This window comes from Triturus cristatus, chromosome 5_2 (genome assembly GCF_964204655.1).
Source record: "Triturus cristatus chromosome 5_2, aTriCri1.1, whole genome shotgun sequence".
Classification (NCBI taxonomy): domain Eukaryota; kingdom Metazoa; phylum Chordata; class Amphibia; order Caudata; family Salamandridae; genus Triturus; species Triturus cristatus.
Window position 1 is genome coordinate 229,131,817 of NC_140588.1, and position 25,467 is coordinate 229,157,283.

Below are 25,467 nucleotides of genomic sequence, written 5' to 3' on the forward strand. Positions count from 1 at the left end.
GGCAGACAGCCAGCTCACAGATTGCGAACCAAGTGCCAGGCACAGAGAGTCAAGGCACTCAGGGACGTAGATGGCTTAGAATACCTTCAAATCACACACACTTTTTTATCATTCTTTTTATTAAACACATTGAATCGGTTAACCAGCTTACAGCAGAGAGGAGGTAAGTCACAAATACATTGATTATCCCAAGAGTTACAGATATAAAATGATCACACATCAGGAAATACATCATTTATGGTGTTGGTGGATCGTCAAAAAGGGGGGCACTTGGGGGGTTGCAGATGTTACCTCGGTAATCGTTCCAGTTGTTCCAAATCTAGGACCAATTTTTGGGGCATCGCTGTGCCACGTATACCGTTTTTCCCCCTGAACATGCACCAGTCCATGTCCGTCTTCCAGGCCTCTGCTTTGGGTGGATGTGCGGCTCCCAATAATTCTGTAATTTTTCTCTTCACTATCATCAGACCTACCAAGACCCAGAGCTTACTTTTACTATTCAGGTCTGTCAGTTCCCATACATTTAGGAGGCATCTTTTCGCTTCAGGCGAATAGTGAGTGCGAGTACCTCACTAAGGATATCGTGTATTTTGTGCCAATACCGCTAAATGTAGTCACATTCCCACAGTATGTGCATGAAAGTGCACCGCCTTCTACAATCCCCTGTTTCTGTTTTCCCCATGCGGACTACACTAGGCACGGTGATATAATTTGTATGTAATATTTTGAGTTGGACAAGTTTCGGTCTAGCAGAAATAGCCTCTTCCAGTAGGGAGACGACTGCCTCCCGCCATTTCTCGTCATCTAATTCTAGGCCGTCTCCCTCCCACTTCCCTTGTAATTGCTGGTGGGGGTCTATAGTATTGTTAAGCAATTTCTTATAAGTCAGTGATATGGCTTTTGTTGGTAAGTAGCCGTCGAGCAATCTGTCTTCAAGGGAGGAGGACTCTGGAGGGGAGGACCCTTTTGGTAGGTGTGTTTGTAGAGCGTGGCGTACTTGCAGATATCTAAAGTATTCTGAGTTGGCTAGGTCATGTTTTTGTTGTAGGGAGGCGAACGTTATCACTTCGCCTTTTGACCATAAGTCCCCTATTCTTGAGATCCCGATTAGATCCCATTTGTCGAACCCTTTCGATGTCCACAAATTACCTAGTGTCTCGCTATCGCCAGTGTAAGTTTATGCTCCCACCCCAGGCTTCGGTTTGCCGCGTGCCAGATTTGAATCGAATGTTTAGTCGGTCCCGTCAAGGGGGGCCTTGCGTTTTTGAGTGTTGCGCCCTGTTGTAATTCCCTCCCGACAGCAGCCATATATCCATGGCAAATCCCAGGTCATCACGGCGACAATAGGTGCCATGATTGATGGCAGTAAGGTGGGCAACCCAATAGTATTTTTTGAGGTCTGGAAGACCGATCCCTCCGCCATACCAACCCAGGGTGAGTTTAGTGAATGCTATACGGGATTGCCCATACCACAGTAAGTCCCTCTGCAGACTCTCTATCTCTCTGAAATATCGTGCGGGAACCACGTCAGGGTAGTTTTGCAGTGCGTAAAGGAAACACGGCAGCGACATCATTTTAAAGAGTGCCGCTCTGCCCAGCAGTGACAGCGGAAGCGTCCTCCAGCTAAGTATATCACGCTTCAACCTTTGTAAGGGTGGTAGCAGGTTGCGATCGAATCTGAGGTGGTGATCTGGGGTGACAAAAATACCCAGATATCAAAGCCTACTGTAGTGATTTGTATTGGGCAGTCTTTGGGTGGGGGAGGCGGGGCCCCGCTGAGGACAAATAGAAGAGACTTACTCCAGTTGATAGTGTACCCAGAGTATCTGCCAAAGGTTGCAAAAATATCTAGCACGCGGTTGAGTGACATTCTGGGGGAGGCTAGAAACAGTAGAATGTCGTATGCATACAGGGAGGTACGGTCTTCCCATGTAACCGACCATCGCAATCCACGTATCACTGGATCCCTACGAATCCAAGCCGCTAGTGGCTCCAAGGCAAGGGCAAAGAGGAGGGGGGACAGTGGACAACCCTGGCGGGTCCCGCGGCCCAAGGCAAACACTTCAGACTTTTTGTTATTGACCACCACTTGGGCCAGAGGTTCCGAGTAAAGGAGTCTGACCCATTGAGTAAAATTAGGACCAAACCCCATCTTTGCAAGTACTGCAAAAAGGTACGGCAATTCGATGGTGTCAAATGCCATAGTTGCATCAAGTGAGACTATTGTTGCCGCCTCCTGGATTGTGGCTATTCTCCCTATCACGCCATGCACTCTGCGTAGGTTCAATGCCGTGTTGCGGTGGGGCATAAAGCCTGACAAGTCCGGATGCACCAGTCCACTTATAACTTTTACTAGGCGATTCGCAAGAAGTTTAGCTACTGTTTTGGGCTCCGCATTGAGCAGGGAGATGGGCCTATAGGAGGCACAATCATGTTTGGGTTTGCCCATAGCACGCAGGTACAGGGCTAGTTTATTGGGTCATAATTTGTAGAGTTTGATAGACAGACCATTAGGACCTAGGGCCCTTCCTGAATGGATACTCCTGATTGCTTGTGTTATCTCGTCGTTAGTGAAGTCACTCTCTAATGGGCTCTGGTCCTCTGCCTGCAGGATGGGGAGTGCTACGTCTTGGAGTAGTAATTGAGAATCGATTGCGGTGTACGGTGTGCTCGTGTGGTAAATTGTGCTATAGTGAGTAGCAAATTTGTCAACAATATTTTGGGGGTCAGTGATGGTCTGTCCATTCTCATCGATCAACTCTGGCACCAGACTTCTTGCCAAATCTTTCTTGCCCAACCATGCAATCAGTTTCCCTGCCTTGTCCCAGAGGTCATGTATCCTGCCTTCTTGTTCCCTCCCCATAGCTTTGGCACTGTCAGTGGCTATCCCTTTATATTCGTCTCTCTTAAGTTGCAGGATATGCAGCTTCACTAGACTGACTTCCTCACCCAATTCTTCCTCCATCCGGAGAACTTCATTTTCTATCTCAACTAGCGCCTTCAATTTCTCCTTTCGGGTCCCTGCAATCAGGGAGAGTGCCTGCCCCCTTATAACTGATTTAAATGCCTCCCACAGGGTCTGGGGGGATTCAACTGACCCTTCATTGTCTTGAAAGTAGTGGTCAAAGGCTTGGAGTTGAGCTTTCGGATTGCAGAGTTACGGAGATGCCACGGATTAATAGGGAGGATTTTACCCACCCTCTTCTGACCCACGACCAAATGAGCCCATGATCTGAAATGCCGTGGGCCATGTGTCTGTCTTCTTGAACGTTTGCAATTTGAGAAGCGGGGACAAGGAGATAATCTAGACGGGAGAGACTGTTGTGAGCCCCCGAATGAAAGGTGTGCTGGATGTAATCTGGGTGGTAGATTCTCCACGTACCCGCGAGACCCAAGGCCTTCAGAAAGTCAGGCAGCAGTCGATACGAAGGCCTGAGTTCTCGGGGTGGGTGTCGGTCTAGAGTGCCAGAAACTACGGAAATAAAGTCCCCTCCCACCACTAGGAGCCCTAACAGGAACGAGAGTAGTATGGACCCCAAATCCTTAAAGGTGCTCCTCTGCAAGCCAGGCGGGACATAGACTGACGTGAGCGTGTTGCCCTCCCATTGTCCCGTGATCACTATGAATCGACCCCAGTCATCCAACCAGGTGGAATGTACGGAGAAGGGAAAGGAGTTCCTCAGCATTATGCCCACCCCCCTAGAGCCGGTGGTGAAACCTGAGTGGGCCACTAGTTTATAACCAAACCTGTTTAACGCCTTACAGGAGTTGCCCACCAAGTGTGTCTCTTGGAGTCGGATAATTTCTGGGGCCTGCCGTCTGATGTATTGTAGCATCACCCAGCGTTTAATCTTGTCCCCAAGACCACTGCCGTTCCAACATGTTAATGCTCTTTTCCCAGTGCGTACCCATAGAACCTGTATAATTTGTGTAGTCTTCTCGAAGGGTGCATATTATATCTGCGAATTCAACAAAAACATGAACAAACTCAAATCCCCCAACCCAACTACCCCCTCCGCTGCACTCTGGACTCGAAACTACCCATGAAATTAAAAATGCAGAGTGCCTGTTGCCCAACTGGTGAACTAAAAGTAGAAAAGTGGGGTATGCAGTGCTCCGTTTCACTGACCCCCCCATTATATCCAAAGCTATGGAACACCCCGAGAGGGGCCGAGTCACAGGATCTTGCTCATAAGGGATGTGAGGTGACCCACCAGCTAGCATCTGCCATAGTTTGAAATATCTGTTCCTGTCAGTAGTACAGACAAAGTTTGGCTGGGTTAATGCTCAGTGGTTCCATCAAATTATATTGTATTTCATGCTAGAACTCGTTGTGGCCAATCACTCAGAAGCAGCCTCTGGAAAATCAAAGAACCAGGCTTTTCCGTCAGCCTCCACCCGGAGCCGGGCCGGGAATAGCATTGCATATTTCACACCTATGTCTCTAAGTTGCTTTTTTATGGCAAGAAAAGATCGTCATTGTTTTTGCACAGCTTGAGTAAAGTAAGGGAAGAAGGCAATTTCGGCATTCTCATAACAAAGCGGGGGGCCACTCTGGCATTCTGCAGTATAACGTCTGTCACGGAAGTAACCTGGCCAGTATTGAACGACGGGGTGCTCCAGGTTTCGTCCGCCCACCGGGAACTCTGTGTGCCCTCTCAATGACAAAGAATTTTGACAGGCCTTTAGTTTGCAGGTGGTTAAGAATAAGGTCCTCGACCAAAAGAGCAGTAGCTTGCCCTTCCACCTTCTCCGGGACCTGGTGCGCCCCTCATCGTCGTCCAGCTTGCTTTCGGCGAATCTTCAAAAAGTTTGCAGAATTTCGTTCTGTAGGTGTGAGGTATCATCAACTAGACTTGCAGTTGTAATCTCTGCTTGTTTGACTTTTCCCTGAGTTTTGTGAGGTCTGCCCTGATGAGCGTTACTTCCGAGGAGATGGAGTCCATTTTCTGCTCCAGTGACGCTCTGACTCCAGTGATTGCCTCCATGACATCTTTAAGGGTGAGTTCAGGGGTATCTCCCTCCGTCCCCCCCCACTAACTTGTCTTTGGGCTGCTAGCCCTGAAGCGTCGCCTTAGGGAGTGCATAGCGGTCCAGTTTGTTTTGCTGGGTAACTTTGGGACCCTTTGCCCCCGACATCTTGGCCCATTCTGACTTGGTCACTGGTTCGTTCTTGGCCGGTGAGGTGGGGGGGTGCTGTTCCCTACACTTCATCGTCAGACCGGCAAGGGAGTGTGCTGCCGTAGGACACCGAGCCCCTCGGGTCCCACCGCACTGTGTGGTGGGGAAGACGCAAACAGGGCCCCCCTCTCTGTGTCACCGCCAATGGTTACAGGAAGGCGGGAGCGGGATGTTCAGCGCCTTAGTACTGCCGAATGAATCATCACTCTAGGTGCCTCTCGTTTGTGTACCTCTCTCGATGGCGTCTATTAGGCCCCTCTCCATCACCGCCAAAGCTTAGGAGTAGGCCGCAGACCAAGCTCAATGGATGCAATTGAGATAACAGCCCGGTAGGTAGGTCTAGCAGTGTCTGGACCCAAGCAAGTTGCGGGGAATGTCCTGGGAAACAACGTAGACAGATTGGGGTCACACCAGACCCTCCCTTGGTAGGTATTTGGGCCTCGGTTGTATTCAGAGATTGCCCCCGGGGCCACAGTCAATGCCCAAGGTCTCTTTCCTGCCTTAACCCTCCACCTTCTCAGCAGCGTGTTCCCTCCGAAGTTGTGAGACTTCAAGATGGGGCCCCAGTGTCGCAGTATGGGCGCACCACCACCAGGCTGGCCTCACCTCAGTGGTTGATCCGCTGTTGGTCCTGAGTCCTATCTGTCTCTTATCGTGTTTGGAGGGGTGCCGAGTTGCTGGTCGTTGCTCCTGATTCAGAGCGATGTGATCCGTGCCGGCACAGGCCCGGGCACCGGTGTTGCGCCAGGCACAGGCCGCCGTGTGTCCCGACGCACACGGCCCCAGCGTTTACTCGGCGGCCCGGCCTCAACTCCAGAGAAGGCCCTCACCGGTGGCGGCTGTAGCTTGGGCCGCGAAAGTCTCGCAGCCTCGGGACTTGGCTCGCTAGGGTCTGTTCAACTTCTTACGATGAAATCCCGTCTCAGGGTTCGGATCTGTGTGGCGGATAAACGGGAGGGAGACAGTTTGCACAAAGCGACTCTACCTTGCGGCCATCGCGCTAAGCTGCGTAGCCACGTCTCTGTTTACAGGAATCTTAGCAGCACACTTTAACTCTCTAACGCCGTCCTTAATAGACCCAGACCAAGCAGGCTTCATTTCCCACATGCAATGTGGGGTTAACACTAAGAGAGCACGTCACATCGTCGATAAGGCTAAACATTTCAGGTGGGAGATGATACTTTTGCCAGTCGACGCAGAGAAGGCCTTCAACTGAGTGCATTGACCTTATCTCCTCACCACCCTGCCACACTTTGGCTTTGGGCACAGATTCCCCACCTGGGTACAAAGCATCTATAGTGCACCACAAGCATCGGTGAGGGTCAATGGTGTTGCATCGGACCTCTTCCCTATTCACAGGGGAACTTGCCAGGGTTACCCACTGTCCTCACTACTGTTTGCTCTCTACATGAAACCAATGGGCTGGTCCGAGCCGTGCTGAAATCGCTTGTCCGTTGGTGCAGCGGGGTGTGGCGAGTTTGTTCCTCACGGAGCGGGATGCCTCCTAAACCGGCAAAGCCTCCACGGGATCGAGCGAAGAGTGGCGCATTGACAGGGAATGCCGTAGGGAGTCTATGAGGTCCACTGGCTCCGCGGAAGACTCCGGGCGGGAGAAAGGCAGGGGACGCTACTCCCCTATTAGGCAGCAAGGAGGCGGAGACAGTCAAAATCCAAAACAAGGAACAGCGTCCTGGGGGAGAGACGGAACCTGTCAGACAGCACAGGGTGATCCCTGGGATGTTCGCTGGACAAGGGAGATTAAAGGAGAAAACGACTATTGTGGAGAAAGGAGAGACTTCTGTTTTGAATGGAGGGGCTTTGACAGCGCTGACGGAGGAGAACACTGATCCCCCAGAGGACACTGTGAGTAGCAGTTTAGCTGCATAAGGGGTTTATGATCCTGTGCAGGAAGGTAGAGGGGCACTCGAAGCGACAACAGCTATAACAGTGGACAATCAATGCAGCGGGGAGCTATCGGTGATTGGCAGTTAATATAAAAGACCTTACATCTACTGGTATTCTGGGGAAGGCTGGGGTGACCCACGAGTGCGGAGAAAAATTCTCCTCCCTAAATGAGGATTCTGAACTATCCAATCTCAGTGAAGGGGAGACCTCAGGAATGGATAATACAGGTACGGACTCAGAGAGTGCCCCCTCTAATCCTAGCACCCAAAAACGCCTGCCCTCACTAACCAAGAGAAGAAGAACTCATAGTGGGAAAAAAACACGGTGCTGGTCAATCAGGTTCTGATAATAGTCGCTCTAGCCAATTAAAATGGGATTACTCGACTACTCCGTTTTTAACGGAAGATGAGGATGTGATGATGCCTATAACAGTGGATGAAATTCAGTAAGCTGTTAGGTCACTAGTAAACGGTAAGGTGGTGGGTACAGATGCTATACCCGGTGAATTCTACAACATTTTTGCCTCCCCTTTGCAGGAGTTAATGAAGGGGGTGTTTTTGGAAGCTCAGGCGGGGAGAGGAGTCCTGGGATCTTAGGGGTCAGCTAATATTGTCCTTTTCCCTAAAAAAGATAAACTGGTGAAACAGATGGGGTCTTATCGTCCCATCACTTTAATAAATAGCGACGTTAAAATATATGCAAAATTTTGGCTAAGCGACTGTCGACAATTATTAAGAAATTGGTTTCCCCAACCCAGCATGGATTTGTACCTGGACCGAGTACAATAGATCATATCCAGAGGGTTATTGCTCTTTTTGATAAAGCAGGAATTACCAGGGACCCTATCGAGCTCATCCTGCTTGATGCTGAGAAGGCCTTTGATAGGGTCTCCTAGTCGTTTTTATGGGCATCTTTAAGAGCAGAGGGTTTGGGGAGGGCTTTATCACCGCCATTGCAATAATGTATAGAGACCTTGTGGCAAGACTATCAATAATGGGAGAGATGTCGGACCCTGTTTTGATCACCAGGGGGATTCGTCAGAGATGCCCGTGCTCCCCTCTATTGTTCGCATTATATATAGATCCGTTAGTGAGGAGGATCGAACACAACAACTGGATTTGAAGAGTGCAGAGCATAGGAGGGAGCACCAGGATACTGGTATATGCCGATGATCTTGCGATTATTACTTTAAATCCTATGACGGCATTGAGGGAGATTGAAAAAGAAGCTGGCCTTTCTGGGAAAATCTCCGGCTAACGCCTGAACTTAACTAAAACCCAGATTTTGGTCAGTAAAGGTCTTCAGATGAACGACTCTCGTGTGGTACAGATTGCAATTTATTTAGGTGTAGAAATTTCGGCTGACGTTGCGAAGATTACAGGAGATAATTTGAATGTGCTGCTTTTTAAATTTAAAACGCAATTTAATAGATTAGAAAATTTCAAACTTACAATGGTAGGGAGATGTAATGTTATTGAAATGCTTTTTTTACCCAAGATCATTGTATTTTTTTAGGGCCATTCCTTTGAATGTCTGTAATTCTTGGTTTGTTGCTATGAATCACTTATTTTCTAGGTTTATATGGGCTAATCGCCGCCCTCGGAGAGCGCTAACATTTCTAAAATATACCAAGAGAAAGAGGGGGATGGGCAGTTCCCAATCTCCAGTTTTATCATTGGGCCTCTGTGTTATATAAGGCTGGGATACTACTTAATGAAAAGGCGGAGGCTACGCAGAATGGCTCGCCTACTTCTACCTATGAGTTGTTACTGGGGGATGAGGCTCGGGGGTGTCTTTTACGACATACAGTATTGAACGGATGTATGATGTAACAACGCGTACCATTACAACGCGGTATGTTACATCGCGGTTTTAACAACGCAAGTCGTTACATCGACTTGCGTTGGAGGGCGCTGGACATAGGAATAGTGTGAATTACTATTCCAACTCCAGTCTACGTACAGTAGGGAAGGTGTTGGAAAGTAATTCACACTATTCCTTATCCTACAGCGCCCTCCAGTGCAAGTCGGTGTAACGACTTGCGTTGTTAAAACCACGATGTAACCATACCGCGTTGTAATGGTTGCGTGGTAAAGGATGTTTCCCGTATTGAACTATTATAAAAGGGTTACATTTAAAATTTTATTATGTGCATATAAGGTTTGGAATAACAGCTGTCTTCCAAATATTATACATGAGGTATTGGTATGATAAAGGAATTAGGGTGGTGGGCGATGTTACAACTGGGACGAGGTGGTGCTTTTTGAGACTATTAGAGATCGATTTGGGTTAGATAACCGGCAGTTCTTTAAATACCTACAAATAAGAGATTTTTTAGTCAAGAAAACTGGGGGTGCCTGTGGTTTCTCTGGGGTGAAACTGATTGAGGAATTGCTCAAGTGCTCTACTACACTGGGAGGGATATATCAAATGCTAAATAAGCTGACTGTGAATGATCTGAATAATCATGCTGAGCGCTGGCAGGGACTCTTACAGGTGGAACCGGGAGAAATCGAAGATTCATTACACCTAGCCCAGACGGCATTTATTGCGGCTAATCTTCAGCTCCAATGTTTTAAATCATGGTTTAACCTCTATTGTACACCCGCTAAAATGGCTAAATGGGGTAGGGTAGCAGGATCAACATGTCCCCGGTGTAGCTATCAAGCGGCGGATATCATTCATATGTTTGCTGATTGTCCTGCGCTAGATACTCTGAAACAGGATGTAAGCAATATTCTGAGAACTATGGTGGGCTGTGAAATTGTTTTATCATCTCAATTTATTGTATTGGGGGTTGGACATCCTGTATCGTCACAGCAAAACCAATCCTTTCTTTTTATTGCCATGACAGTCTTTAGATTATGTCTGGCCACTCATTGGCTTGATCCTATTCCTCTGTCTGGACAACAGTGGCTTGAAAGATTTCCTGCAGTACATAGAATGGAAAGAGCTGTTTACTCTAGAAGAGGCCACAGGGCGAAAACCAAAGGGTTAGCTATCTGGGCCCCCCTAATGAACTGGTCCCTCTTGATCAATGAACAGGAATGAGGAAGGGAGACAGATATCTCTGTTCCTTCTTTCTTTTTTTTTCTTTCTCTTTTTTTCCCCCTCTTTCCTTCTGTTTTGTAATGTATGATATGTAAGGTTTATCAACAATATTTGGTCTGGATCTGCTGGGGGTAGGGGAGGGGGGTGAGAGAGGGCGGGTGGAATGGTGAAGACTTTATGATTGGATTTTGTTTCTCACTTTGCTGTACAAAGAAAATTTGAATAAAGACCTATTTAAAAAAAAAAACAAAAAAAACACAGGCCCTCATCCTCTCAGTCCTAACAGCCCTCCCATTGCAATTGGCGACCCAATACCCACTGGGTTGGTCCACATCTTCCATATCATACCTAGGGGTGCAACTAGTTCTCTTGAATGCCAACACAGTTAAACTTAACTATCACAGACTACTCTATCAGGTCAAATCCTCTTGATCCAAATGGAAATCCTACCACATCTCATGGCTAGGCTGAATTGCGGCACTGAAAATGACAGTAGTCTCTAGGGTACTTTATCTAATTCAGGCAACCCTGCTTATGCCCCTACAGGGCACCCTCAAAACCATACAGGCAGAGATCTTGCACTTTGTACGGAATGGCCGACACCCTTTTCTTGCTTCTCGTCCCATGACGGAGGGTGGTCTGGGAACCCCCAACCAGATTTGATATTATCAGGCCATGCAGCATTGCTTTCTCATGGAATGGCACTGGAGCGAGACAGAGAGACACTGCTGTTCTATGAACCATGCAATAGTTGGGATACATGTGTGGAATTCACCATGGACTGCTCAAAAACGCAGGGTGGTGGGACCATATGCCTCCCCAGTCACAATGGCCACGTTCTGTATATGGGACTCCATGGCAACAAGGAGTGGACTGATGACTTTTCTGTCCCCAAAGATTGAACAATCCACATTTCACCCCGGGTGTACACAGTATTTGCTATCTGGCAGCAAGCTGGGTGGAAATTGATAGGGCATCTCTCTATGGCCTTCCAGAGTCTGAACATCTCTGCTACCTCCAGGTTCGACATTGAGTAAGCAGCCATGTGTTAGAAGTGGTACGCAGAGGACACCTAACCCTTTTTTTTTTTAGAAATGGCTTGTTTTGAAAGGGGGTGATAAACATCTAATAATAATAGAACTCTACACACTCATCTTGAGAGCCCCTGTGAAGGAGCAGTCCCCAGCCCAGCTGAAAGCGATGTCCCCTCACACACTTAAAGAATGGGAGGAAACATACTACAGCACGCACCACAGAGCATGTAACATTGAGAGCACCGAAAGAGCCACCAAAGTCACCTCATATTGATACCTCACCTCCACTTGGCTCCATAAGATGAAACCTACATGTAGCAAGTCCTGTTGGCAAAACTGTGGATCACCAGGCACACTACTATACCTTCTGTGGTCCTGTCCCAAACTAACCTGGTACTGGTAGACATTTTAGTGGACATTGACACACATATGGACTCACAACTACCACTGTTTCCAGCGTCCACGATTATGGGCCTATCCAACCCCCTGACATACCTGTTAAAATCTAGGAATGGGCACCATATAGGGTTAGCCGTAGAGCAGCACTGCAGGCCCTTCTTGCATTTTTGGAGTAGCCCCACAATCCCCACATATACAGAATGACTATATAGATGGTGGTGGACCCTAGGCTTGGAAGAGCTCACATTGGCCACAGAACACCGCTTAGAGACATTTCAGGAACTGTGCATCTCCTTCAGCCCACTGCTCTCCAAAGAGTTTAATGAATTTACCTGCCCTAAATACCTGTGAGTTCTCCGTCTTATTACTGGCGAGCTGACCAGCACTCCGGGATGAACTCCTCTGAGGCCATGATAGCTCGATTGGGGGCTCACTACTCAACTAACCAGAATACCAGTGCATGGTCCAGGGCACAAGGCTTTTCTCCATAATGTGATTTGTAAATGCCGAGGGAGGAAGAGGGAGGGGATGGTTTTGATGCTGTAGTTTTGTTTTCCTGACCCTTTTATCCGGTGTATTGCCAAGTAATAGAGCCCCAGCTCTTCCGGCCCCAATATAACCTGAGCATATGACACTTTTGTTTGATGTTATCCTGTACTATAAATAATACAACAGATTTGAACCAAAAAGAGGTGTATCCAACATGAGTGGTGATTGCCAGAAGCAATATAGAGTTAGTTTATTTGGGTCCAGTGCCCCCCATTGCCCCTAAGTGCTGAAGCCAATTAGCCCTGCCAACTGGATACTTGAGCTATGACTTTCGTCTACCTGTCACCAAAATCCATAATGTTCACCAAAAAGTAAAATCCAAGGCATAGTGAGTACTAAGATCTCTGAAAACTTCTGAAACCCCTAACAATCCTTCACTGTCCCAAAGAATCATAGACCTGTGTTATTTGAATTATAGCACCCTACCACATACGCCCTTAAAAAACTGCCTGAAAATGTTTCTTAGACCCAGAAAGAGTTTGTAATATTCTATTTTTTTTATTGTTCATTATTTTATCGTCTTTTTGTAAATAAATATCTATTCTTTTGTGTCTATCACTGTATCTGAGTTATAACCTGACTAACAGCTCATGGACATAACCTTAACTGCTCAACATAGGTACTCATGAGGAGTCAAGCGCACAAATGAAGTAACTTGATTAATTATTTAAAGTATATGCATATACTAGACCCCAGGTTGCCAGTGGTAAACAAGAGCATGGATATTGTCACATAACCATGGATGTTTCCACAGAAACCACAGAAAAGGCCTCACACTCCCATATTGTTTATGCAGAGTTTTTAGAGTCTAACACTCTGAATTATGTTTGACCTGTTGCTCCTGCAAATTTAAGCATGTATGTTAAGGCAATAGCAAGTACACGTGCTCAGTAATTATACCTGGAAGGTAATGTAAACAAGTACCTGTAAACTTTCCCCCGTTGAATGTCATTGGAAATCCAGATGCCCCACCAGCAAAATCGCTCATCATCAGGTCAACATTATGTGGAAGTTTCCCACCATTGGGTCTCGTGCAGTCAACTGTATTAAGTATTTTATGACCTGTGGTGAATGTGAGTTTAAAATGTTAGAGAAATCGGATGACATGAGAAATGTTTAATTATTTTTTGAGGTGATATCAGTTTTTTTAAACACGTTTCCATTTGGTAAGCATCCTAACCTGCATTGCAAGTATTTATCTTTCCACTGATCAGCAAAATGCAATAGCATTCAGTCTTTTTCGTTAAAAAGGGAAATCTGCCACGTAGTAGAAAATCACACAAGGTCACCATAATTTTATAGCACAGTGGGCTTTTGAAAATGTATGATATGAACCCCCACTGTGTATGTATTCAGGTTCTAACTGGATACAATCAAGCATTTAACTGATCATAAAGACATTTTAAGCAGAGGGTCAGTCGCTTCCTGAAGTTGCCTTGTGGCCACAGTTGTTCCTTGAAATTGTATTTGTTTGCTTTAAGGCACAATGGAATGGGAACAAAAGTATTTCTGTCCATAAATGTGAATTAAGCTTGGTAATCATGTGCACAACTTATGGGATGGTTACAATGCAAGGACTTTCTAAGTTTTATATGTGAGGGTGGCCTCTACGTATGTTACATTCTTTATCCACCGAGATTATTCATTCGTTCTGCTTTCGTAAGTGCCAACTAGACGTATGGAAGCAGCCATTCCCAGTGTAGTGACAAAGTGGTCATGGGCGCGCAGTGGCAGCGTCATCAACACAAACTAAGGCATAACTTTGTGACTTCATTCACAAACATGGGTAACACATATTCCACATTTACCTACAATTCTAAACTTACATTCAACGCTCTAGCGCAAAACTTGGTACAGTCTTGTAGTTTTAGATGTAGTACAACTTTTATCTTCGGTTTATTTGTATTGATGACATATGTGGATTTATGCAGCAACATATTACTTGTTATTGCTACACAATCTGGTTATTTTGGTCATTGACACCAGTGCTTGTTAGCTTCTTAGATGTGCTAAGTTTCTCATTTATTTAGCACTCATATCCATATTATGAGAATCCCAAAACTTTTTGTTGGGTGTTGTTTTGGAGCCTACATACACTCATGAGCTTCCGCAAGGCTGGCATGTTTGAGTGTAAATGCTATACTATTATTCATTAGCCAAGAACGATATGTTTCAGGATAACATTGCATCAAGTGTTCCAGTAGGGAAATTAATATTGAAACAGATTCACAAACAGTGCTCTCTTCTCTGTTTGTTTCAGAGAAAGAATTATACTGTTGACCGGTTGGGGGAGGGCCACCACCAATGGAGCTCTATGTTTCTACCTGAATAAAAGAAATAACCCCTTAGAAGAAACGTAAATACTGCTGGTATGGATCGCTGGATCTTAGGCCTCAGGCGTTGGTCCTGTATAATCATACTTCCACACTTACAGCCTTGTTTAGAGTTTTGCAGATGGTATACTCCATCAAAAACGTTAGGGATATTCCGTCTGCCATTTTACAAGGGCCATAGCCCATAATGCACTTGTAATACGGCGCACTGGACATCCCCCATGTTTGTGACAACGTATCCCACCTGAGAAATGCTAAATAATGCCTTAGCTTTTTATCTGCATAGAGGGCTTCTTAGAGGGAATGCATTTTGGTTGTCCCACTTCCAACTTTTGGATGTTTTTTATACCTTATAGTCTAAAAGCCCTGAGGAAGTCTAGTAGGCGAAACACATGTTGGCTGTGTACTTTGATCGTACATAGCATAGAAAAAGACTAATTTATATTTTTGTTCTTCATCCTATGTCTGATCTTTGAACTAATTGCATGTACATGGTAAACTTTTACAAGTTTTGTATATTGCTGCTGCATTGGGTTGTATCTAATAGGTTGACACAATGGTGCAATGTCTTTTCTGTTCCGTATTTGCAATATCCATTCCAATTTTTGCATCCTAAATTGAGTTGTGTATGTGCAATCAATAATGAATTAATGCTAGATACATTGTAATAAATTGTAATACATTTTGTACCTTTTTGTGTGATTTTCTTAATTGGGAGTGCTCTAGACTAGTATGGAATATTAGAGGGAAAGTTAATTGGAAGATAAATATTTTTCACTGTAAAATGCGTTTTGCATTTCCCTCATTTCCCAACCCCTGGTAAGAAGTATCTTTGTGTTGTGATGCGCCACAGACGAATGATTAGGGAAAATAGAGGCCAGCATGGTTTGTGAATCACATACACTTTCGTCCATGCATAACTTTTGCAAGCCATTTTTTTGTTTTAGCAATGAAACTACTGTGAAAGAATAATCCACTTTTAAATCACTGCCAAACACACAGTTGCACCTTGTATCCAGAGGGTAGCAATTTCTTTGGGAATCCTTCCCTAGAAGTGCAAAGAAAAATCTCTGAGAATATGATATTTAGTCAACATCTTTGAGTCATTTGCATGGGGATCACATTATATATGAGAATAAGCACTTCATGTGCAGAAATTTTGTTTGGACCCTCATGGAATATAAAACTATTTATTTGACGTTTTGGGGAGTTTTGAAATGGTCCGTAATTTATGCAAAGGTCAGCAAAGTTGAAAAGTGATATAGTTGCCTTGTTCCTGGCGGATCAGCACAAATCCTATAAATAGTGATATTTAATTTCCTACAGAAACTAATATAGAATTATTCAGAAAATAAAGTACTGGTAATTCGGCAAATTATCTCTTGGCATGTTTAAGCAGCTCCTGCAAAATCTGCATTTTGTTGAATTATAAATGGAGCTGTTGAGTGAAATATCTGCATAGCTCCTGGAAAGCCCACATTCCTTAACAACAGACACATTCAACTGTAATGTAAACCCCTTTGCCTATTTTTTCTGGGATGGGCACCCGCCACAGGAGAATTCTCCCAAATTCGTTGGTAATCCCTGGCATTCAGATCTATCATGGAAAAATACTCCATAATATCTTAAGAGTTCTTGGTGTAAAACAGAGAATGATATGAAGATGGCGGAATGCAGAAATGTAGGATTTACAGGAGGTTGCTACTGGCCATGAGCTTCATAGGAGCTTCAGGGACACAAATTACTTGGAGATTAATCTTCTGCAGGATCTTGGTGCTAGAGAAAGTCCTGCCCCATTCGACTTAGTGGCTCATCGTACAAGTGTCCCCCTCCAGGAATCTGTGTTTGACATTATTGTCACCGATTTTAATCCTGGTGTGTTCATCCAGCCTTTCATCCTTCAGAGGTTGATAAAAATGAGTACCATTAAGTTGGGAAACAATATACATCTGTTATCAGTGCCAAGAGACTGACAGGTGAATGTGCGCTTTATAGACACACCAGGTGCCACATTAGACATGCAACACATTTCCCTTCATTGCTCCTGGTACAATGTTGGAAAATGTGCCACATTATGGGGAATGCGCTGCCCCTAGGGCAGCCACGAACTTGTTCTGCTCTGGGGGCAGCGCAATCACCTGAAATATGGAGCTGCTGCTTTAAAGCCGCTCTTTGTTTCACTGCATGAGGCAACCTGCATGCATTTTTAAAGAGAAATAGAGATCCCCTTGCAGGCGGGTGCAGTGAGTGACCTGCAAGGGGATGTCTGGGGGTCCATGGGAACCCCTTTACCCCCTGACAGTGCACCACCTTTTAGGGTGGCACACTGTAAGTGTGCCTCCTGAGAGCTTCTTTGCCTCTGTGCCCACGTTGGTAATATGGCACCGGTGCAGAGGGAAAGTGATTCCCTCATTTGCATGGGGCATGCCCCCATGCAAATGAGGGAACACCCCTTTGAAGATAAGCATCTGTGGCCCCTTCTGTAATACCAAAGTGCCCCAGGGACGTGCAAAGCGGGCGCAAACGCCCACTGTGCACCCGGGGCACTTTATCTCTTACGGACCCAGATGTGTTATAAGAGCAAAGGGAGAGGAACTTCTGCAATTTCACCTGATACTGATATGGTGTGGGATCGGTTAATGTCTGACATGGTCAGTACATTACGTTGGTGGTGAAACAATGGCTATTTAGTGAGGTGGTGTAGGGTACACAGCAGCACCTACCGGCTTTTACCCTAAAGTGCCTTAGCTGCAGCACCAGATGCGTAGCCCTGAAGCTTTACTTTGTGTTGGGCCAACAGAAGGATTCATTATCCAAGGGAGAAATGATTTTGCTCAATGTTTAGTGAGACTGTCCCAATTAACGCCGCCCAACGCTGTTGCAGAATATGAAAAATATCACAACCAGATAAAAGTGAGAAGTAAACATGAATTGAATCCGATTTTAATCTCAGAAGGAGGCATGCTGTTATATGTTAAATATTTTTCATACTGCTGTATTGTTTAATGGAATGATAGGCTGTATCACACCTTTGTATTCTACGATGATGCATGTGTCCATTTCAGGATGAACCCCGTCCATCAGAATCATGAACCTTAGATGCTCATCCACCTACAATGAAATGAAATGTCAGATGTTATTTCATTGATGCACTAGAATGTGACCTAACATGTTTGGTATTAAGTCAATTTAATCATTTTACACACCCATGAGATTTGAAAGACACCTGCCCAACCTGTTACTTAGTTCTAAATGATGGAGCAGACACTGGGCTTGTTATGGACTGAGAGAGACAGAACCCCAAGGATTTTAAGAGGGATGAACCCCCAAACATAACCAGGAAATGACAAGTAACCTTACAGTCTGTGAACGTTTCCCTGTGTCTCAATAAACCGAGTCAGGATGAAAAGCGGCAATAGATCCTCAGAGCTGATGATATTGCATCAGTCATAGTATGTAGATGAACAATCCACTTTATCATTATTGTAGAATTCAAGGCTCATTTCTCTAGTACTATTGACTGAAGCATGTTACTTTACACTAAGGCGGGTGAATGATAGCAAAGAAAGGGTGAATCGTTAGGGAGTTCAGTAGGACAAGTAAAACACATCTAGGCAATAACATTCAAATACTATTGCTGGAAAATTAGAGGAAACAAAAGGAACAAAAGAAATTGCTTAGGTTTTAGTCACATCACAAGACTCAGTTCAAATACATCCGGGACATTGAATACCCTCAAATACATTGAAACTAGTCAGATTAGTCAGCATGAGCTTAAAACAGAGTTCCTGATCTGGGTTAATTTAACCACATATTAGCTATTGTAATAAAGATTGGCAAAATAATTTAAAAAAAAGGGCGTGTGTATAATTCCTGGCCAATTTGTCTCAGTGGTCTGCTTTAGAGGAGCACATCTACCTTCTGGCCAAAAACATGCCTTATAAAAAGTACTTGATATGATAATCAATTTGAGGTCAATGATACCTCATTGCGTTGTCCGTCCACCAGAAGTTTCCGCGGATGCCCCTGCAACCTCCTGCTTGGTGAGGACTGCCTGCTTATTTCTAGAACACCACCACGTTGTGTGGATCGTGTTCAAGAAAGTACCACCTCCACCAGGAGGAGCGCACGTTCATCAGAACTGAAATCCCAGCTGGCAGCCATATCTTGGTTGTCAGCTCCCATAGATTTGTTTTTTGCAGAAACAACCCACTAAGCATGGGTTTATTTGTGATAAATTCAAAGGCAATGGTCCTGATAACCAGCGAGTTTTCTTCCACCATGTGGAAGCCATTACTCATTATTCCTGGTCAGGTATGTGTACCTGGGCAGAAATTATGTACCCTGGAAAGCCAGTCCTAAATGGGGTGAGACTTCCAACATACTGATCTGGCTCCACCGTCCATAACCTACTGGTTTCTCTACCACTAAATCAGGCAGAGAATGTAGGCGTTAAGATGCCCCAATGCGTTGGGTTTTTGGGATATGTCTAAATACATTTTCACCGGCTTTCTGGCTAAACAAGTTTCTGTGAAAGAAAGTGCACGTTACTAAGCGTTGTTACACTTTCTTTGTGGACTGTATCTATATATATATATATATATATATATATATATATATATTAATAAACAAAGTGCCCAAGCATGCCCAGATGCACTCGTCTGCTGTTGATAATTTTATTACCCTCAGTGGGTTCCCGTTCGTCATGGCGCTACTGTTGCGGCACAAACAGGACCAGCAATCAATCCAGAGCCTTACATAGGTATATTTCTACTCCTGCCATGAAACTGATGGAACCCACTGAGGGTAACTACTTCTTCCAGCGTGCACCTGGGCACTAAGCCACACCCACTTAGGGCGGGACAATATTAAATTGCATGCTGGTGCTTCCTGTTGTTTTGAATGCAGTCGCCCCTGAGGAAGAAGTCAAACAGACTTTGAAACGCGTTGGGCATCGAAACTTTGTCTGGTGCGAAGTAGCTGGCCGCCAATGCTAATAAAATTATCAACAGCAGACGAGTGCATCTGGGCATGCTTGGGCATTTTATATATAGATATATATATATATATATATATATATATATATATATATATATATATATATATATATTATATATATATATATATATAGGGTTCTTCATACCCTGACGTACACCGATGCCAACGAGTCCTGGCATACCTATGAGGATTGTGGTGCTGTTATATAAATATATGTTACCACATAATAAATCTCGCCAGGTGATCGCGCCTCAAAGTTATAAATCTAACAACGATGGATCTCAACGAAATTGAACAAAAAACTCTTGCACTTGGTTTATCATACTGCGAAAAATCTAATTTTGATTATTCACAAACACGGATAGACCTTTTTCAGTTTGTGAGAAAACTAAAACTGCAAAAATATTTTATGAATAGCAGCAACAAAGACTCACAACAAATGGTCTTCGATGTAACTCACACGCAAGAATCAATAACGGACGAAACTCTGTTAAGGGGTCTTCTACTTATGCAACAAGAAAATCATGAAACAACAGATACAGATATGATCATTGCCCTTCAAGAAATACGTAACCCCATCCCCACACCGTTCAAACCCAAATCCGTATTTACACCTATGATGCCCAAGGATGGTTTGGACATTTTTGCGGAGAACGTGATAAAAGATCTTAAGACATTGGCACTTAAAAGTGATAAAGAATTTGCCAAGACAAACAATACTAACAGAACGAACTACAACAAAGTTATGAGTAAAATCAAGGAACATCAAGATATAGTAGTCAGATGGTCAGACAAAGGGGGTAATGTCGTCTTGTGGCCCCTAGAGGACTATAACCTGGAGGCAATGAAACAGCTTAATGACAAGGATTGCTATTGTAGGATAGCGCCGACGGTTATAGTAGGTATTAAGGAAAAATATCACAAAACCTTATACGAATGGAAGAGTGTGAATTTGATCACCAAATCGGAATTTGACTATCTGAAAATAGACTATCCAGTAACACCGCAACTATATCTAATTCCCAAGATCCATAAAAACGCAATCAATCCACCTGGCAGACCAATCATTGCAGCTATTGGGAGCCTATTTGAAAACACTTCTCGCTTTATCGACTTCTTTTTACAACCTCTGGTCTGTGAATTACCATCCCATATTAAAGACACTGGTGATTTCCTAAGCAAGATATTCGATGTAAACTGGAAGGAGGACTATGTTTTGATTACCCTTGACGTCAACTCGTTATATACGAGCATCAGACATAAGGATGGCCTCAATGCCTTGAAGCATTATCTCAACACAAGACCAACACACATGCAAGAACATTCCCTTATGTTACTCTGTATGGCAGAATGGTGCCTGGACAATAATGTGTTTATTTTTGATAAACTGTTTTATAAACAACTACAGGGCACAGCCATGGGTACTTGCTTCGCCCCCAGCTATGCTAATTTGCATATGGGCTGGTGGGAGGAGCAAGTACTCATGAAGGGACACAAAACTGTCATGACTGAAAATGTGAACATCTATGTACGTTACATCGATGATATATTCATACTGTGGCAGGGAACTGAGGAAAGTGCAAAAATCTTTGCCAACGAATTGAACAACAACAGTCTGAATTTATCATTCACTAGCCACACCAGTAAAACCTGCATCCAATTTCTTGACATTGAAGTATACATTGAGAACAATTGTCTACAGACTAGAACATATAGGAAAGACACCGCAGGGAATGCCATCCTTCACGCAAATAGTTTCCATCATAACAGCGTTAAGGAGGGCATTCCTTATGCAGAATGTCTCAGGATGAGACGTAACTGCAGTACAACAGAAGGTCTTACAAAATCTACTAACAAATTGTTTAGTAGACTACAGAGCAGAGGGTACAAAACACAAACCCTAGAGAAAGCCAGAAACAGAAGTGAGTCAAAGACACGGGAAGATCTCCTGTTTAAGAAACAAGAACAGAGTGCAAGAAAAGAGGCAGGCATCCCGAGATTGATCACAGGATTTAATGCATACCATACTACACTGAGAAAAATCCTACACAAACACTGGCAGACAGTCCGTAGTGATCCGGTTTTGGGACCTAAATGCCCCAAAACCCCGGCCATCAGTTACAGAAGAGCTAAATCTATGCGACAGGAATTGGTACGCAACGCACCTTCTGTAGCGAAAAGTCAAACTTGGCTACAATCACCTAGAGGCTTTGTTAGGTGTAGTAGATGCAAAGCCTGCAAACACGGCAATAACACCAAGTCTGTTATAATGCCTTTCAGACATTCACCATACGCTATCCGTGGCAGTTTCAACTGCAAAACGGACTTTGCCGTGTACGTGCTTCAATGCACATGCCCAAAACTGTATGTTGGCAGTACGATCCACCAAGTCCACGTTCGCATTTTGCAACACCTGAGAGCAATTGCGAATGATGACCAATCATACCCAGTGGCACGCCATATCAATCTGTGCCACGGTGGCAAGACCCAGGACCTCTCCTATTTTGTGATTGATAGTGTCCCTAAAAATCCTAGGGGAGGTAACAGGCAATTGGCATTGAGGAGATTGGAATCAAAATATATCATTCTCCTCAATTCCAAAATCCCACATGGGATGAATGCCGATGAAGCGCTTAATGTCCATCTCTGAGTCGTTATTTGAGAAGATTGGCCTCTTCGTTTGAACCCTTTTCTCGGAGCATGACTGTTCTAAACCTTAAAAATCATTTCAAATTTTTATGACAATTCACATTTACCTGTATATACCACCCCGTTTTATATGTGCCTCTATCCCTGTGTATATATATTTTCTGTTCAGGTATAGTAGGAGGGTAATAGGTAATTCAATTCCTTTTCTGGCCTGCCATTATAAATCATATGTATCCTTTTGCCCACTTGGGCGGAATAATCCCTTAGCGGTGATATTTAAACCACCCCCCTCCTTTTTCCTTTAATCTCTTACAAGTAGTGGCACTTGTCATCTACTCTGTTCCCTCCATATGGATGTAAGGAATTTCTGTTAGTGGTAGTCCCCACTTGCTTCACTTTGCATTACGATGTATTTGTGGTCTCGTATTCTGATACTGCATATACTAACGTAGACTAAGCAGGCCGTTTAAATTCGCCCTTATGGCTATATGATATTCATATGTCATATTCCCTCCTCTGTATGCCATTACCGCCACATTGGTTTAGAACACATTACACGGGACACACTGAGACGGGCTGTTCCGCTCCTATTCGAGCAGCACTCCTAATCACTTTTGTGTTTTTCCATTTTGAGTGACTTTTGAACTCGATCTTTATTTAAGGAAATAAATTTGCCTACAGATGCGAATATATACTGTTTATATTACCAATGTATGTTATTTCATATATTCACGCACAATTGTATTTTGCAAAGTCACGGTGTAAAAACTTCTATGTCTATGACATGTACTGGTTGTCTTGGCAACCACAGGTAAATGGTGGAGGTATTTGTTTGGTTGACACTGACAGAACATTTCATGCAGTGAGCAAGGCGGTTTCACCGCCGAAACGCGTCTGACCTGAATTTGAAATAAATCGCCGTCTGTGCCATAATTCTTCACGGTGTTGGTGCCTGTTTGTGGAAAGACGATCAGGGTGTTAATATATATATATATATATATATATATATATATATATATATATATATATATATATAGGGTTCATGTTGGACCTGTCAGCCCTAGGGTGGTCTCCCCTTCTATTTTTGTATCGTGCCTCATTTTTTCCACCCTCATTTTTATGTTGGACTAGGTCTCCGGGCGCCTTTTCATTGCCAGGCAGTGTTAAGGTGCAGGTGCTCCCTTCTCCCAAGATGGCTGCCACAGACCCCTGCTACTGCAGGGTGGTCGTTTTTGATAGTAGCACCCTAGCTGCCAGGAGCTGGCTGGGACCCACAACAATGTTGCGACACCAGCCCGCCTTTTTGTCCCATAGTTAGAGTGGGGAAGCTCCTGGAAGAAGCTGGAACCTTCTAGAAGGGAGGTGGGGTTTTACTTTTGCCGCCTTGGCTAGAGGTCACCTGACCTAGGGCTACTTAAGAGTGGGAGGGAAACTTGTGTGGTGAGTTGGCCATTGGGGTGAAGCAGAGCTGGAAGAATCCACCAGGAGTGTAGGCGGTAGGGCCTAGCCAGGGACTTATGCCTCTGAGAGTGACAGGATTTAGGTACTGCCTCTTAAGTGAGTGAGGTGCCCTGTGAATCCCACTGATCTTGCCCAGTAGTAGGAGGACCCAGAGACTCTCTGACAACCTGACTAGGAAGGATCTAGTCGCCCTCTCCATCCCTACCCCTGTAACAGAACCCCTTAAGGGCGCCAGATACATCTGCGCCACAAGACTTCACCTGTCAACTGAGAACTGAAATCTAACTTCAAGAACTGAAACTGCATGACAAGAGCGAGCTGTAAGCCTTGAATGCCAGATCTGAGACTGCGTGTCCAAGCTACTCTAGTGAACAAAATATTAAGCCGATTGCCAAGACACCGGGGATCGACCAGGTACTAGCGCTGTGACCCCCGCGCTCCCTACCCTGGTCTGGGACCCCCGGCAGCGTGCTCCGCTGAGCACTTTACCCCATCCTTAATTTGAGCCCCCCCCCCTGCGACGACGAAGCCAGCGCGCTCACCGCTGCGGCCTGGAGGCCTGGAGGAGTGCCCTGCTGTGTCGCGAGGCCCAGGAGAAGCCCGGGGCCCCGCCGCTGCCGTCGCAGCCGAGTGAGGAGGTGCGCAAGGTCGGGGCCGAGTTCCCCCAACGTCGTGAGGACGGACGCCTGCTGACGCCGAGACGGAGGTAAGCCCGGAGGCCGAGATCCCCCCTGGTGCGCCCCCTGCTGGTCCGGAAACCGCACCGCACTTGGCCCGGGTCGTCCCCTCCGTGGGAATCCCCTCCCCTGCCTGCGCGACAGAGAGACCCCGCCGAGGGATCCTGTCCGTGTCCCCCCTTCTGTAAGACTGAGAGCGGTGCTTAGTGAACTGCACCGGAGCATAGGGACCCGCTCCGCAAGTCCTGTCAGTCTCCCCGCTGGAAGCCGCCTAAAGGAACTGACTAACATTACCCTCGTGTGGCGCTTCCCGCCACCGACCCTGCTTCCCCCGCTGGAGTGACAAGGGATGCGAGTAGCGCACTGTATGACCTGTTCCGCTCGAAAGTATTCACATGCCCACGATCGCGAGTAGTGCCTTGTGTTATATGCTCTACTCGATAGTGATTACCTTAAAAGGAAATGCGAGTAGCGCCTTGTGTTACATGCTCTACTCGAACGAAGTTGTTTGCCAGGAGATGCGTGTAGCGCACTGTGTTCCATGCTCTACTCGATAGTAATTGTTTTGCCAGGAAATGCGAGTAGCGCCTTGTGTTATATGCTCTACTCGGCAGTAATTACATGCTAAGGGATGCGCGTAGCGCATTGTGTTTTATGTTCTGCACGAAGGAAATTCTACACCAGGATCACGAGTAACGTATTGTATTATATGCTCTGCTCGACTGTAATTACCTACAAATGGTTGCGCGTAGCGCTTTGTTTCATATGCTTTACTTCACAGGATTAGGGGCCATTGATTACGAGGAGCGCTCAGTTCCACAGGCGCCATGTTAGTGAGCCCAATGTGTCGCCGTTCAAGTATCATGCTTAGTTAGACGGCCCGTTCAGGGAAAGACTTTACGTAAGCGCGCACAGCGCTAGAACAAGGTTAGACACTGCATAAGTATCACCCAGAGTGTCGAATGTAATGTCATGATGGTATTATAATTCATGTATTACCTTGTTATTTCCTGAACTGCATCTGACCAACTAAACTTGGATAAACTTGAAGTATTTGCATAATTGAACGGTGTGGCGTCCCTTATTGTGTGTGTTCCTAGTCCATGAGAAGCGTGTGGTGTATGGTTGCTTAACACATAGCCCTCTGGTTGCCCGACCGGCTCGCGCCACGCTACCGCCTATAGGGCCTGGTGACCCCGGGTTCCTACATTGTTGGCCAGCGGTGGGATC

General features: G+C 45.3%; 1 protein-coding gene across 1 annotated transcript in view; it reads right to left on the reverse strand.

Moving 5' to 3' along the window:
- LOC146822828 (cytidine monophosphate-N-acetylneuraminic acid hydroxylase-like) overlaps positions 1-25,467 on the reverse strand; it is a 682,085-nt gene that overhangs the window by 150,229 nt on the left and 506,389 nt on the right. Inside the window, exons 7-8 of the mRNA XM_085607021.1 lie at positions 17,482-17,563; positions 13,044-13,181 (exon numbers count right to left, since the gene is read on the reverse strand). Of these exons, the coding sequence (XP_085463147.1) occupies positions 13,044-13,181; positions 17,482-17,563 (220 nt within the window). The remainder of the gene's footprint in view (positions 1-13,043; positions 13,182-17,481; positions 17,564-25,467) is intronic.